This window comes from Cajanus cajan, chromosome 1, assembly GCF_000230855.2.
Source record: "Cajanus cajan strain Asha chromosome 1, NIPB_CcT2T_4, whole genome shotgun sequence".
Taxonomy (NCBI): domain Eukaryota; kingdom Viridiplantae; phylum Streptophyta; class Magnoliopsida; order Fabales; family Fabaceae; genus Cajanus; species Cajanus cajan.
The window spans coordinates 1,880,024-1,896,856 of NC_138517.1; the positions used below are offsets into that span (position 1 = coordinate 1,880,024).

The window sequence follows — 16,833 nt, forward strand, 5'->3', positions numbered from 1 at the left end:
ATTGCATAGATGAAAATGAATATCTTTCGACAAAAATTCATCTACTAAAAGTCTTTAAATATATTAAGATAGAAAAATATGGGAACAAATTTATTAATATATATATATATATATAGTTTTCACATATTTTATGATAATTAAATTTTACTTGTGCAATGTCGGGAGAACTTTGAAATTATAAGGGAAGACCTTGTGATGAACAGAGAGCCAATTAACTAGCTAAGTGTTGGTTAAAGAAACAAATCTTTAACTAAACAAGATATAGAGCCAATTGTATTGTAATCTATATTTATTGAGAAAGAAAAGGTGCAAGCACTAGAAGGTTACATATATACTGATGCATACACGACTTGGAAAGCTTGGATCCTTCATAGTACAACCAGCATAACTCATTGTGTACTAAGAAAATGAAAAAAACAAACCACAAGACAACACAACAGCTCCTAAATTTATAATCTTCCTCCAAAATAATGTCTCTATCTCGTCTTCCTCCAACAGCACCTAAACACAACATGATGTTTTCAATGAAATCTAATGTTTTCAATGTAACTACCATGTCCATAACCGTCCAAGTTTCCGTGATTGTTAATCACTACTATGCTTTGACTTCCATGGCTGTTGCTGTCACCATTGTTGTCTCCACAATGAGGGCACATGGAAGGGTTCCATGTCCTGGTTTTTTTGACTACATCAAACATGTAAACTAAAGCAGATGGAGGGTGTGCATCAGGACCCTCCACCGTTACATCCAAACTCCCATTGGATGCTTTAAACTTTGCCACTACAGAAAGGCCAATATCCGTTTCACTTATGAAATTAAAGTTAAATCGTTCCCTACAAATAACAAAGTAGTGCACCACAGTCACCTCGTTTTCCTTGCACTCCGTAACAAGAAGACCCCCTCTGTTATCTTCATCGTTTCCATACAAGTAAATTACTTGGTCTACCGTGGCGCTCCGTCCAACAACGATCTTGTTTGTGAAGACCTGAATAATAGATGGAAAGTTCTCGGGCTTATGCAACCGAAGAGAATTGGATCCCTTTATTACTTCTATCCTGAAACTGAAATCACTCCACTTGGTTATAAATTCGGATTCATCGAGTCTGAAGTTTACCTTGAAGAGTTTGCCGTCATTGTCAACATATTTTGTTGATGTGAGCTTACAAGCTTTGTAAGTGCGCCAAAACCGCGAATCCGGAGTCATGTTTATGGTGTATGACAGAGCCGATTCCTTGTGAGTATCTGCCAAGCTGATGATAATACTTCTTCCCAACTTTGCGTGGATAGGAAATGGAACATTCCCACCATAATTAATGAAACCAACTTGACGACTGTTACTCATCATTTTATATAATATAGATGCAGCACAGATTTATATAACCAACTCCCTTTACTCAATGGTTACATAACTTACCCTGGGACATGAGGAATTGACCTAGATTGATTTCCGTCAATGTTATAGTGATGTTTGTCCAATAAAAATCATGTTTTGTATGTACTACTAATCTTTGATTGTGAAATTCGAAATACTGAGAATATGCATGTTCATGGAACAAAAAAGATAAAGCACAACAAGCAACTCAACACATTAATTGATATGGTATGGATCAGTTGAGATGAGGATGGAGATGATCGACTTGAAGCTACTTATTAGGAGGAAGGCTAGAGTACAGTATGTATGAGTATGCGGTAGCAATATGAGGAATTAATGAAGTGCATGGATGCTGAAAAAATATAATGTCATGGGGTGGTAACTAAACTAGGTTATTAATGCTTCTCTTGTTAGCATGGCTGGGACGTTCCCAAACCCTAAATTATAAATACACGGCTACAGAATCTTAATTTACACTCTCATTAGCGTCATTCTTCCGCATATTATTTTAATTACATGGCATTAGCATCTAGTTCTATGGCATTTTCCAAACCACTTTTCTGTCTCTAGTGTTGTTGTTTGTTACCCTTTGACTATTGATTCATATACTTGTTCGAGTCTTTTATATCTAATTAATATATACAGGGGTGTTTATTTTCTTTAACAACCACAAACTTGTCAAACTTGTGAAAGTTTCAACTTTAACCAAAACCATTTTCTTAAATGACTTAAATTTTTTTTTCTTCACAAACATGCAATATTTAATTCCTAAAACAAAAAAGAAATGGTGGAAGAAAAAACACGAGACTTAAATTTCCTCCCTAAAAAAATCGTAAGCTTTATGTTTTTAACATTTTTTTTAATGTTTTACTATTAACTTTAATTAGTTTAGTGATTCTATGAATAAATAAACGAAGAACATTAATTAAAATAATTAAGATAAAACGCTTTTTAAACTAAGATCATTAATTTACTTTTAGCTATGTAATTTAATTAAGTAATTTAAACAAGGTATTGTATATAATTTGCTTTTATAATTTAAATTTTTTTTAATATATTATGAACGCTATTTTTATTGATTATAATATTAATTAATTAAAATATATTTTTTATTCCCTTTTATTGGATTGAGCGCTTATCACTAGGCCAAAAACTATAACTGAGGGCGCAACTCTTTCTACTTAAGAGCGTAGTAGCCCAAACGCCATGATTCGACAGTGACTTGGCCCACTCCCCCTCAGCAATTGCCCCACTGGGTATCAAACTCATGACCTTGGCTCTAATACCAATTGTTTGATCGAGCGCTTACCACTAGGCCAAAAGCTATAACTGATAGTCAAGGTGCAACTCTTTCTACTTAAGAGCATAGCAGCCCAAGCGCCATGATTCGACAGTTGACTTGGCTCATCTAGCCTCCGCCACGGGACAATTGATGCAACCCACAACACCTTTAAAATGAGCATGTTTGATTTTGTTCTTTATAAAAAATATTTCTTTATTTTTCATTTTTTAAAATTCATAAACAGTCTTTGGTCTATGTAAAATGAGTAGCCATTAATTTTGGTATTTGTAAAAATATTTTTCTTTATTTTTCATTCTATAAAAGTTAAAGTCCTTTTTCTTTATCCAAATAATAATTTTAAGGTACACAAATAATATTTTTTTAACCATCAATAAAAAAATAAGATCAAATAAACCAAGAGTAAAAATCTTTTAATCCAATGCATTTCAAAATTTTAATTTATTAATAGATTTTAGATAAAATAATTGCTTAAGATTTTTTTTTAAAAGAAAAATAAAATTTATTCTATTAGATTTGTAAGACTATAAAGTATGATCCTATAAAGAAAAAAATAATTTAATTTTTTAATAAAGAAGATATCTTCAACTAAAGGTCGTCCATTCTATATATTTACCTCAGACTTAGTGAATTCGTATGGTAATTCCTTAGCTTCTTTTCTCAAACTTTGCCTATTGGATCCTGGATTTTGGACTATGGTACTTGTGATCATACATACACAAAGGGTGCGTTTTGTGAAGAAATTTTTTTTCATGTCCGAAAATCATACGTTAAATGCCCTCTTAAGAATTTTTTTCCAACTGTATAACCAGTACACACACACAGTCACACATGCTCAAACAACAAAGTTCAGTTTTCCTTATACTTTCCTGATGAATATCTATGACTAGAGTTAATTCATTAAGACAGCAGCCATTCACAAATCAAAAGGAATGTTAACAACAACACACACACACAAATAAAAAATAAATAAAATAAAAGATTTAAAAAAATAAAAAAGAAGAAGATTGGTTTGCTTTACCTCTGCAGATATTTCTGGACCCTCAAATGCTCTTGTTACCTGCAATACCCAAAGAGAAAGGCATCCTAGTTAATACCCCAAACAATGCTATAGCAGTGTAGCAAATAGCGAGATGACCACTATTTTGATTTTGTTAACAACTCACCGCCGGCAAGAGAGTGTTGGAGCGATTTAACGGAGAAGGAAGCGTAGTGGCCGGCGTTGGAACAGAAAAGAAATTAAGGGAGAAACGGAGAAGAAGGGCTCTGCTAGGGCAAGAGTCACTCGTATCACTGAGAAGGAGGAAGGTTTCACAAAACTAAATTATAAAAGTAAAAAAAATTAATTCTTTATAAGCATTTTTTTAAATTTTAATTTGTGCTTAGTTTATTTAAAATAAATAAATAAATAAACATTTATTTTAAAATTTTATTTGAATCAAACATGTTATTATTGAATTAGATTAAAATAAAGGAATTATTTTAAATTTCATTCGAATAGGGTAATCATATTAATTTATTATCAAATTTTTAATTAGTTTTACATCCTATTAATATAATTAAATAATTATGTTAATAAATAAAGTTTATAAATAATTAAATAATATTTATCTTAAAAATAAACATTATTTTTAAACGTTAAGTTGTTAGATTATGAAAATTAAATCATAATAAATCAAAAGATTATAAAAATTATAATTCAAATCAAAAGAAATGAAAAATATTAAATACATTAAAATATTATAATTAAAAAAATTCAGTATTAAATCAAAAGAGTATAAAAATCATAACTAAAATTATAATAAATATTCTAATATTAAATATTTGTATCAAAGAAATGCTATAGATTTTAAATTTTATTTATTATGTTTTATAATCAAAAGATATCTAATATTAATTCAAAAGATTATAATAATTATATCTCAAATCATAATAAATAATTTGATATTAAATTTATTATATATTAAACCTAATTAAATATTTTTTATCAGAGAAACTGATACAGATTTTAGATTTTATTTACTATATTTTATAATAATAAAAAAATCTAATATTAAATTACATATAACTAAAATCATAATAAATTTTCTAATATTAAATTTAATATATACTAAAATTAATCAAATATTTGTATTTAAGAAATTGTAATAGATTTTAAATACATATTTTAAAGTTTTTATTTTATTAAATTAATTGACAATAAATTATATTTTATCACTTTTTATTAAAGTAAGTGAATGATAATAAATTAACTAAAATTTTTAAATATATTTTAATTAAAAATATTTTTTTATCAATACAATGGCTAAAAGTATTATAATAAATAATGAAATTAAATCTTATAATGGTTATTTTTTAATAATACTAAATTAAATATTCTAGTTATTTTATAATAAATTAAAATAAAAAGATAATAAAATATTTTAACTGGTATTTCAAATAAAACACATTAAAATATTATAATCAAAAGAAATTCAGTATTAAATCAAAAGATCATAAAAATCATAATTAAAATTATAATAAATATTTTGATATTAAATATTTGTATAAAGATATTGCTACAGATTTTAGATTTTATTTATTATATTTTATAATCAAAAGATATTTAATATTAAATCAGAAAGATTATAATAATTATAACTCAAATCTAGATAAATATTTTGATATTAAATTTATTATATATTAAAATTAATTAAATATTTTTATCAAAAAAACTGATACAGATTTTAGATTTTATTTACTATGTTTTATAATCAAAAGAAATCCAATATTAAATTATAAGATAATAAAAATTATAAGCTTCTGTATTATATATATATATATATATATTACTTTCTCAAGAATACTAAGAAACCAAGTTGGTATAACGGTATGGCTGCTGGCTCATAACCCCCACACCAGGGATCGAATCTTGGCTTTGTAATTTTAGTTAAAAATTTAATAAAAAAAATTTAGCTACCGAAATTGAATCGGTCGCTAAAAAATTCAAAAGTTCAGTATTAGCGACCGAATTAAATTCGGTCGCAATTGTTTGATAATTATTTTCAAAATTGGTCGCTAATTCCGTCGCAAACTATATTTTCATAAAACACAAGTAAACAGCGACCGATTTAGCGACCGATTTTCTCGCTACCACTCTAATCCGTCGCTAATTCGGTCGCAAAACAGTGACTGAAAAATTTCAGTCGCTAAATCGGTCGCTAAACAGCGACTGATAAATTTCGGTCGCTAAATCGGTCGCTATTTTAATCGGTCGCTAATTCGGTCGCTAAATAGCGACCGATAAAATTCGGTCGCTAATTTCGGTCGCTATTTTGTATTTTTCTTGTAGTGGATTAATCATTTTTAGTGTACAATACTCCTTATTTCTTGTCATAAGCTTCGTTGTTACAAGAAAAATTAAGTCTAAAAGTGTTATCTACTTATATTGATTTTTTAATATAGTATTTATTATCTTATTTGTATTTATATTTTTAATAATATTATTTAAAAAATGATCGTGTTACATCATTTTTAATATAAAGAAGATTAATCATAAATTTAATTTTATAAAATTATTATTTTATTTCATCTATTTATTAGTATTTTTATTTATGTAAAATAATGTAGACGATATTTATTACACTAGAACAAAATTTGTTTTTATCGACAATTATTTACCAGTAATAAATTAATTGTCTTTATTTTATTATTTAATAAAAGTATTAGTGGCTAACATATAATGGTCACTAAAAATATATTTATATCACACCAAAATTTATTATTAGCGACATTTATTTATTAAGAAAAATTTTAGTCCCACATCGACTATAAATAAGATAATTAAAAAGTATATAAATGAATAATAACTCTCACCTTTCAAGTTTATTATGTATGATTGAGTTAGACCTATAACTTATTATTCTAAATTAGTATGAGATTATTCACTATTATCAAACTCAATAATCTTTAAACTTAAGGGGACCAACTATTGATAAGAAAATAATATAGATAACTTTCATCTTAAAGTCCCACATTAACTAGAAATAAGGTAATTAAAAAGAATATATAAGTAGAAGACAACTATCATCTTACAAGTTTCACATCAACTAGAGATAAAGTAATTATTTATTTGTACTCATCTTACAAGTCCCACATCGACTATAAAGTAAAAAATGTCACAAAAAGATATATTTTTTTCGACCATTATAAGGGTTTTTACCAGCATTTAGAATAATTGCAGCTAAATATTTTAGCGACACTGCATACAATGACTAATATGAAAATGTCGATAAAAGATTTTGTAGTAATTTTTATTGCCACTAAAAGTTATATTAAATGTCACTAAAAATCTATTTTGTTGTAGTGTTATGAAATTAAGGATGGACTAATTTACAGCTAGTGCTATAATGAACTACCCAAATTTGTATTTAGTATTTAGTGATGTTTTTTTTTTTCTAACCAACACTTGCGTTAGCTTTGTATTTATATGGAAAATGATGGGTGAATACTTAAACTCTGGCTAGTAGATACTTAGAGAGAGAAAATAATCAAAGAAATGCAAGTATAATAGGTAACCTATGTAACAAATATATGTAACAGAAATATATATATATATATATATATATATATATATATATATATATATATATATATATAATTGGCATTTTGAAGTGATTGATGCTCATGTATCACTACTCTATTTATAATGCCGTCTTCCTTATCATCTTTCTCCAAATATCTTTCACAAAGTCCTCCAACAAGATAGCCATTACCATCAACATTTGCAACACTGTCTCTTAGAAAAATAGGGCTTACCACCCTACAAGCTTCTTTTTTTTTTTTCTTCTAAAATTTATTTAAAAAACAAAATATAAAAGAAAACACTAGTCCTAATACAAAAGTCCTATTGGTCAATGTGAGAATAGTTTGCTTTCAAGAGACGTAAAAATATTATTTTCACTACACAAACTTGTATCGCTAAGCATTTTCAAAAAATAAAAATAAAAATAAAAAATAAATCACTAAATATAAAAGAAACAAATCAAATTTATATTTTAAAATGTGAGATTGAAACTAACTCAATATTATAAAACTTACTTCTAAGATGAAGATTATCTTCATACATACATATATTATATATATTTTAATCTTATTTTTAGTTGTGTGAAACGACTTAATTTTTTTTCAATATACCTGAAAAGCTCTCACCTCTAGTTCTATTGAGACTTGATGCGGAGACAAATTCTTTTAAGTAACCCTTTGAATAGATGTAAGACAGGTTCATCTTGAACGAATGTTTCCCAATACCTGGATCTTATTAATTATAGGCTATCTATTTCCTGTACTTAAATTAATGAATCTAATTAACAATTGGACGAATCAAGAATCACTTGGCGAAGAGCAAGGGCACTGGACAAAGAAAAGTGATTTGGAAAATATGACAGAGAATTAGATGCTAGCGATTAAATTAAGCTGCGGAAGAATAACACTTCCCTTGGTTGAGACTGTGAGAGAGTGCAAAGATTCTGTAATCTGTGTATTCATTTGAATCTCATTATCTTAAACTTTTCATTTGTCGTAAAAATAAAAAAATAAAAAAATAAACTTTTCATTCGCAACTCAAGTTTTTCTATAACTAGTATATTCTCTAACCTCGACCACCAAAACTTTTTTTTCAATCACTAATAATTACTATAATATTATATTTTAGAGATATCTTATAAAAGAATAAAAAGTTTGGAGCAAAATAATGAATATAAAAGTAATATAATTAAGATAAAATTTTGTGATGATAAGACATGTTGATATCATGTAACATTGTCAGTATGATGACATGATATGATTAGGTCATCATCGATCATATAGAGACTGAGTTGAAATTTCTAAGAATGAAAGCTTTTTCAATGAAAAAATATATTAAAATTCAAGAATTAAAAATATATTTAAATTTATTATAAATTAGTTTAATATATCATTATACATTTATTTAATTGTAGATGAGTTGAATTTTAAATGATTTGTGTCTTGTTTTTGGTCTTTGACAAAGAATACACATTTTATATATGCTTATGGTCTTTAATAAAAAATTAACTTGATAAAAATTAATTATTATTTCTAACTCTTACTAATATTAAGATTATAAAAAAAAATATTAAATTTTAATCACTAGCTAGTAAATAAAACAAATTACTCTTTATCTTTCCTTCTCCATTATAAATATTGAGTATATTAATTCTATTATGAACTTAAATAACTATTATTTTATGATATATTTTTTTTAATTTGTTTGCGTTCATTATTATGTGTTATACGATTTTTTTTAGCTAGCAATTAAACATTTAAGGTTTATTTGTGTATAAAAACATTTAAGAAAATGGTTTTGAAACTATGACAAGTTTTTATGTCGTTAAAGAAAACAAATCAACACCCATGACCCAAACTAGATATAAAAAATAGAATGGAACTAGTGAAAGGATAAAATAAAAGGAAAGGGCACTAGACAGAGAAAAGTGATTTGGAAAATATTAGAGAGAGAATTAGATGCTTGGTAATTTGCGGAAGAGTAACGCTTCCTTTCAGTGTGAGAGTGCAAAGATTATTCTGTAATCTGTGTATTTTTAGTTTTGCCATGTGAGCCTCCCTACCATGCTAACCATACTACTTTAGTTACCATTATACAGGTGATTCTGTAATATCCGTGTATTTATATATAATTATATACACAATTACACATACTAGTACTTTCTTTCAAGTCTCTACCCTTAACCTGATTCGTATTAATTCCACTTTGTTGTTGAGTTGTCATGGGAAACAGTGTTCATCATGTTGTTCTCAATACTTATATATTGGGAGTGCTTCATTTCCTTTCCATATACAGCTCGGAACATCTGCTGCCATCGACTTGTCCAAAATAGTGGATAAGAAAGACGGTGATGGAGGACAAAGCAAGATATTCTATTATCTAGATTCTAGAAGACATCTTATATAACTCAGATTGTACTATCCTCTACATCTTATATAACTTCTATTTCATTGAATAATTACCTGGTTCTCCTGCCACCACGTCGTGCTAGCCGCAACAAGTATTGCCAACGGTAGAGCGTTCCTCCCACACAAGACACAAGATACCTTTTAGACGAAAAAAAAAAAGTCAGATCCTGTTGGTTTTGGTTTTTATTTTAGTACCCAATAATTTGCCTGATCGTATATATTCGTTGTAGAACTCAAGATCTTCGAGTTGGATCTGTTTATAGATGAATTCTAAGTTGGACTAGGATGATAACCATATATATATATATATATATATATATATTTTATATTCATGCTATATCACTAGGGAAAAAAAGATTTTTAAGATTGGTTAAAGAACCGATCCTAAAAAGAGACGATCTTAAAAGCTAAACTTTTAAGATCGGTTATGAAATAACCGATCTTAAAAGTATCATATTTAATTTTTTGTTTAATTTTAATAAATTTATTAATGTAACAACTCTAATATTTGGCCTCTCAAAGATTCTATTTCACAATACTTCACTTTTTATTGTGTTTTGTCCTTACTGTACATTTTCTCGGAAACTTCTTAAAAAGTCATCCATTCCTATATTACTCCAAGTCAAGCATACTTAAAGTTTTGATGAGATAAGTTATCGAAAAGAAAATGCATGTTATTAATATAAGTAGTACAAATTAATTCATTTAAGTTATTATCAACTATACAATCTCATACTTATATTATTTTTGGATCCCTCTCATTTTGTTGTGTCTAGACCTTTATAAAAATTATATAATAATTGTTCTTACAGGAAATCTGCTGTAGAGCTGATCCGCCGGGTAAGATTGGTGAGCCTCCTTCGCTGGGTATATTGGTGCTCCGAGATGGGGGAGGTACCTGCAAAAGAGACTCCGATGCTAAAGTTAGGGTTTGTATGAGTATGAGTCTCGTATATATAATGCACATACCTTTGTGTGAATTAGGGTTGTTTTGGGCCTGAGATAAGATATGATATGATACGATATCATATAATATGATATGATCACGTTGCGACATAATATGGTATAATTGGAGAACGGTTTTGGCCTGGGACGAGATCTCTGGGCTCGGGCATGATCTGTCCGGATTCCGGGCTAACGTTGTTCAACGCGTGCCCGAGATGACCCTTATAATGTCAACCCGGGCTGAGAGCCCGGGTGCGAAATGCGGTCAGTACACTAGCCCCCAGAGCTCCGAAGGCCGTAGGCCGAGGAGTTAAGGTCGGGCTCGTGAGAGGAGAGGTGACTTTGCGCGTACGCTAGCTGGAGGCTCGCCACGTGTCGCGACTGTTCATGCTCTGGAGACGTTTGATTGACGTATTGGGGGCAGTGACGGTTTTTTAATGATGGTTTGGTAATAAGTGTGTCGTCGGGTGTGCCTTTCAACTGACACGTGTCGCGTCAGTTTTGAATTTCGGGGAGAGTTTTAGCCTTTCTCTCTTCTCGCGCCTCTTCCCTGTCTTTCTTCTGACTTCTCGAGTACGAGAGCTTTTCTTGGTTCCCTTTACCTCCTTTCTGTTTTGCGCTTCCGTCGCCGTCGTTGTTTCCGGTAGTCCCTTCTTTGGTAGGGTTGTTTTCTGAGGAGGAGTACCAGGTACTTCCTTTTTATTTGCTTCATCTCTTTTTTCATGGCCGGTGGAAGTGGTGCCGGATCCTCTGCGTCTGCCAGGGGCAAGGCGCGTGGCAAGGTGGTGGCCGCCGGAAGGGTCACTGTTGAGAAGAAAGATTCGCCGCCACCTAGGGGCCTAGAGCCGGGCGTTCCTGGTTACGACTGGGTCAAACGCGAGGTGGCCGAGGCTCAGAGCATTTTTCGCTCTTTCCTCGAAGTGAATGCGTTTCGGAGAGCGCATAGGGTTTGCGATTCCTCCATTTCCCACATGATTCGGCTTGAGCCCTGTCAGGCTGATGAGGGCGTGTATATGGGGAGGTCTACTAATCCCCCTCATTTCTATGTATATCAATGTTTTTTTAGGGATTTAGGTGTTTGTCTTCCTTTTACCCAGTTTGAGTGCGATTTTTTGAATTTCATCAATGCGGCTCCTTGCCAATTGCATCCCAATAGTTGGGGTTTTTTGAGGGCTTTTCAAGTCCTGTGTACAGTTCTAGGTATAGAGGTGTCTCTTCGCGTCTTTCTTCATTTTTATCAGTTGAAGATGGGCGTTCCGCCTTATGGCATTTTGTCCCTGAGCGGGAGTAGGGATGGGGGCTTGTTTACTCCGTACTCCCAATTGTATAAAAATTTCAAGCAGGAGTTTTTCCGGGTCGCCCTTGTGGGTGTTGACCCTTTGGAAGACGAGGTGTTCTACTTCGGCGGTTTGCCGAGGTTTCCATTCTATTGGTGTCCCAAGCCGTCCCGGTTTCACGGTTTGGGGAATCTGAAGGTGACGGCCGCGGAGACGGCCGCCATCAAGAATCTTGTCGCGCTCCCTCGTCCGTTGGATTGCAAGCTCGTCTTGTCGCTTACGAATTCGCCTTTCAGGGAGAGGGGCCTAGAGAGTGAGTATTATGTGCTCTGGTAGGTTTTTAGGACTTGTGTAGTTGCCGGTTATTGATGTGTTTCTGTTTCTTTTCTGCAAGCATTATGGGCAGAAACTTTTGGCGTCAGCTTAAACACCGCTACAATGTTTCCGAGCTAGAGGTTCCCGAGCCTCCGGAGGAGGATGCTGTCTCCCTAAAGACCCTCCGGAAGAGGAAGAGGGGGAAGCAGGAGGTCGGGGGGACCTCCGCTTCTCACGATGTCGAGAAGGCGACCTCCCGGGTTGTGGACGCTGTGGATCTCACCGACAGCCCTCCGGCCAAGGAGGCCTCACCAGTGGCTACGGCGGAGGTGGTGTAGGGTGTCAGGCTTACTGCACCGGACGCCGAGGTGAGTAGCTTATCATATGCACGCGTTTTCCGTGTTAGTTCCCCGTCTTTGTTTTTTGAGGCGTTATGGATCCCTTTGCAGGGCGGGGTTGGCGTTGCTGAGGTGGAGGTTTGCGTTTCTGAGCAGACCGTCCGAGTTGCCAAGGTGGTAAGTATTGTCTTCTCGGACTTTTCACTTTGGCTTTTTCCTATGTTGCCTGGCTGTTTGATCTGGGTGATTTTTTGTAGGCAGGAAGTGCCTCTGGGCCTGAGCTGCAGGCGGGGAAAGCCGCTGAGCCTGAGGTGCAGGCGGGAAATGCCGCTAATCCTGAGGTGCAGGCTTCCGGGCTGGCCGCCTAGGCTGCTGGGGTGAGTATGGTTTTTTGTTTTGTTTTGTTTTGTTTTTGTGGCTTTCTCGCATGTCTCCTTATCTATTTGTGATGCGGGACTGGTGTTTGCAGGCGGGCTCATCGCAGGGGCCTACCCGGACCCAATATCTGTCCCATCGCTTTGGGAAGGGGATAGATACGGTGCGGCTGAGGAGCGTCTCCGCAGTGAGGCCATTCTGGGAGGTCGAGAGGATGAGATTGCTGCGCTGAGAGTAGAGCTCGTGGAGCTGGCAGCGGGGAAAGCGGCCGTGGAAGGACGGCTCGTCGAGATGAAGCGCTCCGTCGTGGCAGAGCATAAAAGGGGCTTTCAGAAGGCTGCCCGTCAGGCACGACTTCTTGCTCCCGGGTTCGACTTCTCCTCGATGCATGTGGAGAAGGTGGTCCGTCGTGGGAGGATTATTTCGGAGGACGATGTTAACGACAGTTCCAGTGAAAATGCCTCCGCTTAGGTTTTCTTTCTAATTTTGGTTTCCTTTCTCTTTCGCGTGAGTTGATGTACTGAATCTTGTGAACTTTGCTTGTATACATGTATGCATGTTGCTCTATTTTGTTCATTTTGGGTTTAATTTTGGCTGTTCGTGCTGTTTGAAGCGCATGTTTGGCGTCTGTTATATGCTTTTGTATCGGGTGATACCTCTTATCTTGCGCTAGTGACGTCGAGGTTCGAGGTCAACCTTAGTTGCTTGCTCAGTAGGGTTTTTCGTGGAAGTTCGGACTCGGCCGTAGATGAATGTGTTAAGATTCGTATTCGATCTCAAATTGTGACTTTGTAATTGTTGTGAGAGTTTATAAATGACCCTAGGCTGGAGTCAAGGTCAGAATTCAATCCTAAGTTGGTCGTGCCGGGGTTCGAATTTGACCCCGGTATCGAGAGTGGGGTGTGCTTTGCCAGTGTTCAAAGTTGTCCTCAGGTTAGTGGTTTGGTATCAACCTTTAAGGGAGAATTCGTGTGTGTGTTGAGATTCGTATTCGACCTCGGATTTTGAATTAGGCGACTTGGCTAGGTTCGGACTCGACCTTTAAGGGGGAGCATCGAGGCTCATACTCGACCTTGTATGCTAAACGAGGTTCGGGCGTGACTTCGAACTTCTGTTTGGGTGAGTGTCTCTGTAGAGGCTTGATGACCTTGATTTATTAGCGTCGAGGTAATGCGCCGACCTCAAGCCGGAGTGTAGTAGGTTGGATAAGTGGTCCATGTCCGCCCTTAAGTTTAGGGTCATGCATGTTTTGTCATGGATCGAACTCGATTTCGGGTATGTGGTCGGGACTCGACCTCCGAATGAGTTACTAGGGATCGACCTTGACTTTTGACAAGAGCGTCGAGGTTTGCACTTGACTTCGTAAATTGCGAGCGGGTTCCATTAAGGTTCGGACTCGACCTTTGAAGAAAGCGTTGGGGTTCGTACTCGACCTCGGATTTGACGTTTGATTAAGGTTCGAATTGGACCTCGGATTTTTGCGAATGAATGGGTTAAGGTTCGTGTTCGGCCTTTAACGAGAGTGCTGGGGTTCGTGCTCGACCTCGGGTTTGCTTTTTTAAGGTTCGAACTCGACCTTTATCAAGGATACCGGGGTTAGTGCTCGACCTCGGGTTTGCATTTTTAAGGTTCGAACTCGACCTTTATCAAGGATACCGGGGTTCGTGCTCGACCTCGGGTTTGCATTTTTAAGGTTCGAACTCGACCTTTATCAAGGATACCGGGGTTCGTGCTCGACCTCGGGTTTGCATTTTTAAGGTTCGAACTCGACCTTTATCAAGGATACCGGGGTTCGTGCTCGCCCTCGGGTTTGCATTTTTAAGGTTCGAACTCGACCTTTATCAAGGGTACCGGGGTTCGTGCTCGACCTCGGGTTTGCATTTTTAAGGTTCGAACTCGACCTTTATCAAGGATACCGGGGTTCGTGCTCGACCTCGGGTTTACATTTTTAAGGTTCGAACTCGACCTTTATCAAGGGTACCGGGGTTCGTGCTCGACCTCGGGTTTGCATTTTTAAGGTTCGAACTCGACCTTTATCAAGGGTACCGGGGTTCGTGCTCGACCTCGGGTTTGCATTTTTAAGGTTCGAACTCGACCTTTATCAAGGGTACCGGGGTTCGTGCTCGACCTCGGGTTTGCATTTTTAAGGTTCGAACTCGACCTTTATCAAGGATACCGGGGTTCGTGCTCGACCTCGGGTTTTACGCGCGCGATTGGATTACGGGGGTTCTATTTTCGTGTTTACAGTAATTGATGCGGTAATATTTAAGAAAATGCAATGAGTGAGCGAAAAGGAGAATATTATTAGATAATCCTGCCGTACCTCGTTAAAAACCTTCTCCGTTTAGGACGGAGGCGGGAAAAGAGTGCGCGATTTCGCTTTTACAAATGTGAAATTAGAGTTTAGGGGCATGTAGTGGGGGGACTCTTCTTGCCCTCCTTGCCGGACACGGAGATCCTCAGGCTTTCGACGTAGCATTGCCGAGCTGTCTTCTGGTTTGCTCTGACGGAGATAATTTTTCTGTCCTTTCCTGGGAACTTCATGGTGAGGTGCGGGGTGGACACCACCGCGCCGAGATGATTTAAGGTCGGCCTCCCTATTATGATGTTATAGGAGGTGTTGGCCTCCACGAGGAGGTATCGGACCATGATTCTTCTGGCGTCCGGGGGTGTGCCAAAGGATGTGAGCAGGTCCACGTATCCGCGGGTGTGGACCCATTCACCGGCGAAGCCAACTAGGGGCTCTGTATGCGGCTGGATGAGAGAGTGAGGGACGTCGAGCTTGAGGAAAGTTGGCCAATACAGGACGTCTGCCGAGCTCCCCTGATCGATGAGTGTCTTTTGGACTTCCCAGTTTGCGATTTCTACCCCGATGACCATGGGGTCATCCTGATTGGGGCTAAGCCCTGCGTAGTCCTCGTCGGAGAAAGAGATTGGTGGTGAGCTCTTGTAGGGGATCGAGGCAGTGGAATGGGCCCAGTTGATACTGTGGAGGTGTCGTTTTCGGGCTGAGCTACTAGCACCTCCTCCGACGAAGCCGCCTGCAATTGTGTTGATTATTCCCCGCAGGGGGGCTGGTTCGGTCTCCTGGCTTATTTCAGCCTGTACTGCGCCATTGGCGTTTTGCTGAGGTCCTGTGGGTAGGTCCCCCCGAGCTCCTGATCCGCGGCCACTCCCGCGTCCCCGGCCTCCGGAGCCACCTCGGGAGCCTGGCTGTCGCTGAATGTAGTGGCCGAGGTGACCTGCCTGGATGAGTTCCTTGATGCGGTCCCGGAGTGTGCGGCACTCGTCTGTGGTATGGCCATAGTTTCTGTGATACCGACAGTGTTTGGACTTGTCAGCACTGTTTGGTGTGTGGTCGGGTGGTGGGAGGTCTAGCAGGTTGCTGTTACTGGCTTCCTCCAAAATGTGGACTCTTGGGGCGTTCAGAGGGGTGTAGAAGTCGTACCTCCCGGCTCTGTTTGTCCTGGCTGTCTTCTTGAATTGGCTGTCGTTGTTGACTTTAACCTTGTCTTTGTGGCCCTGTTCTGGTTTAGCGGGGCCCTTAACGCGAACCTGGTCGCGGAAGGCCGCGTGCTCCTCCATTTGAATGTAGCCGGCGGCGCGGGGGCGCAGTTCGTCCATATCGCGAGGGGCGTCGCGACATAGGTTGTCGACGAACGATCCGGATTTCAGTGCCATGAGCATGGCGTGTAGGGCGACTTCCGGGTTTAGATTTCGGATCCGGATTGATATGTTAGAGAAGCGCTCCATGAAGGCCCGTAGGGGCTCGTCGTCATTCTGTCTGAGGTTGGCCAAGGCGGCCGAGGTTGTGTGGTGAGGTCGGCTGGTGGCGTACTGTGCCGTGAACCGCCGCACCAAGGTGGCGAAACTGTCAATGGACCCTGCCGACAGTTGGGTGTACCAATGGAGCGCGGGTCCTTTAAGCGAGGTCGGGA

General features: G+C 36.7%; 1 protein-coding gene across 1 annotated transcript; it reads right to left on the reverse strand.

The window, feature by feature from the left end:
* Positions 1-271: 271 nt before the first annotated feature.
* On the reverse strand, positions 272-1,820 carry LOC109801460 (uncharacterized). Its single transcript, XM_020362533.3, has 2 exons — positions 1,116-1,820; positions 272-986 (listed from the first exon to the last, which is right to left on the reverse strand). The coding sequence occupies exons 1-2, from the start codon at positions 1,344-1,346 to the stop codon at positions 522-524; spliced, it is 696 nt and encodes a 231-aa protein (XP_020218122.1). The 5' UTR covers positions 1,347-1,820; the 3' UTR covers positions 272-521.
* Between the last annotated feature and the right edge of the window lie 15,013 nt (positions 1,821-16,833).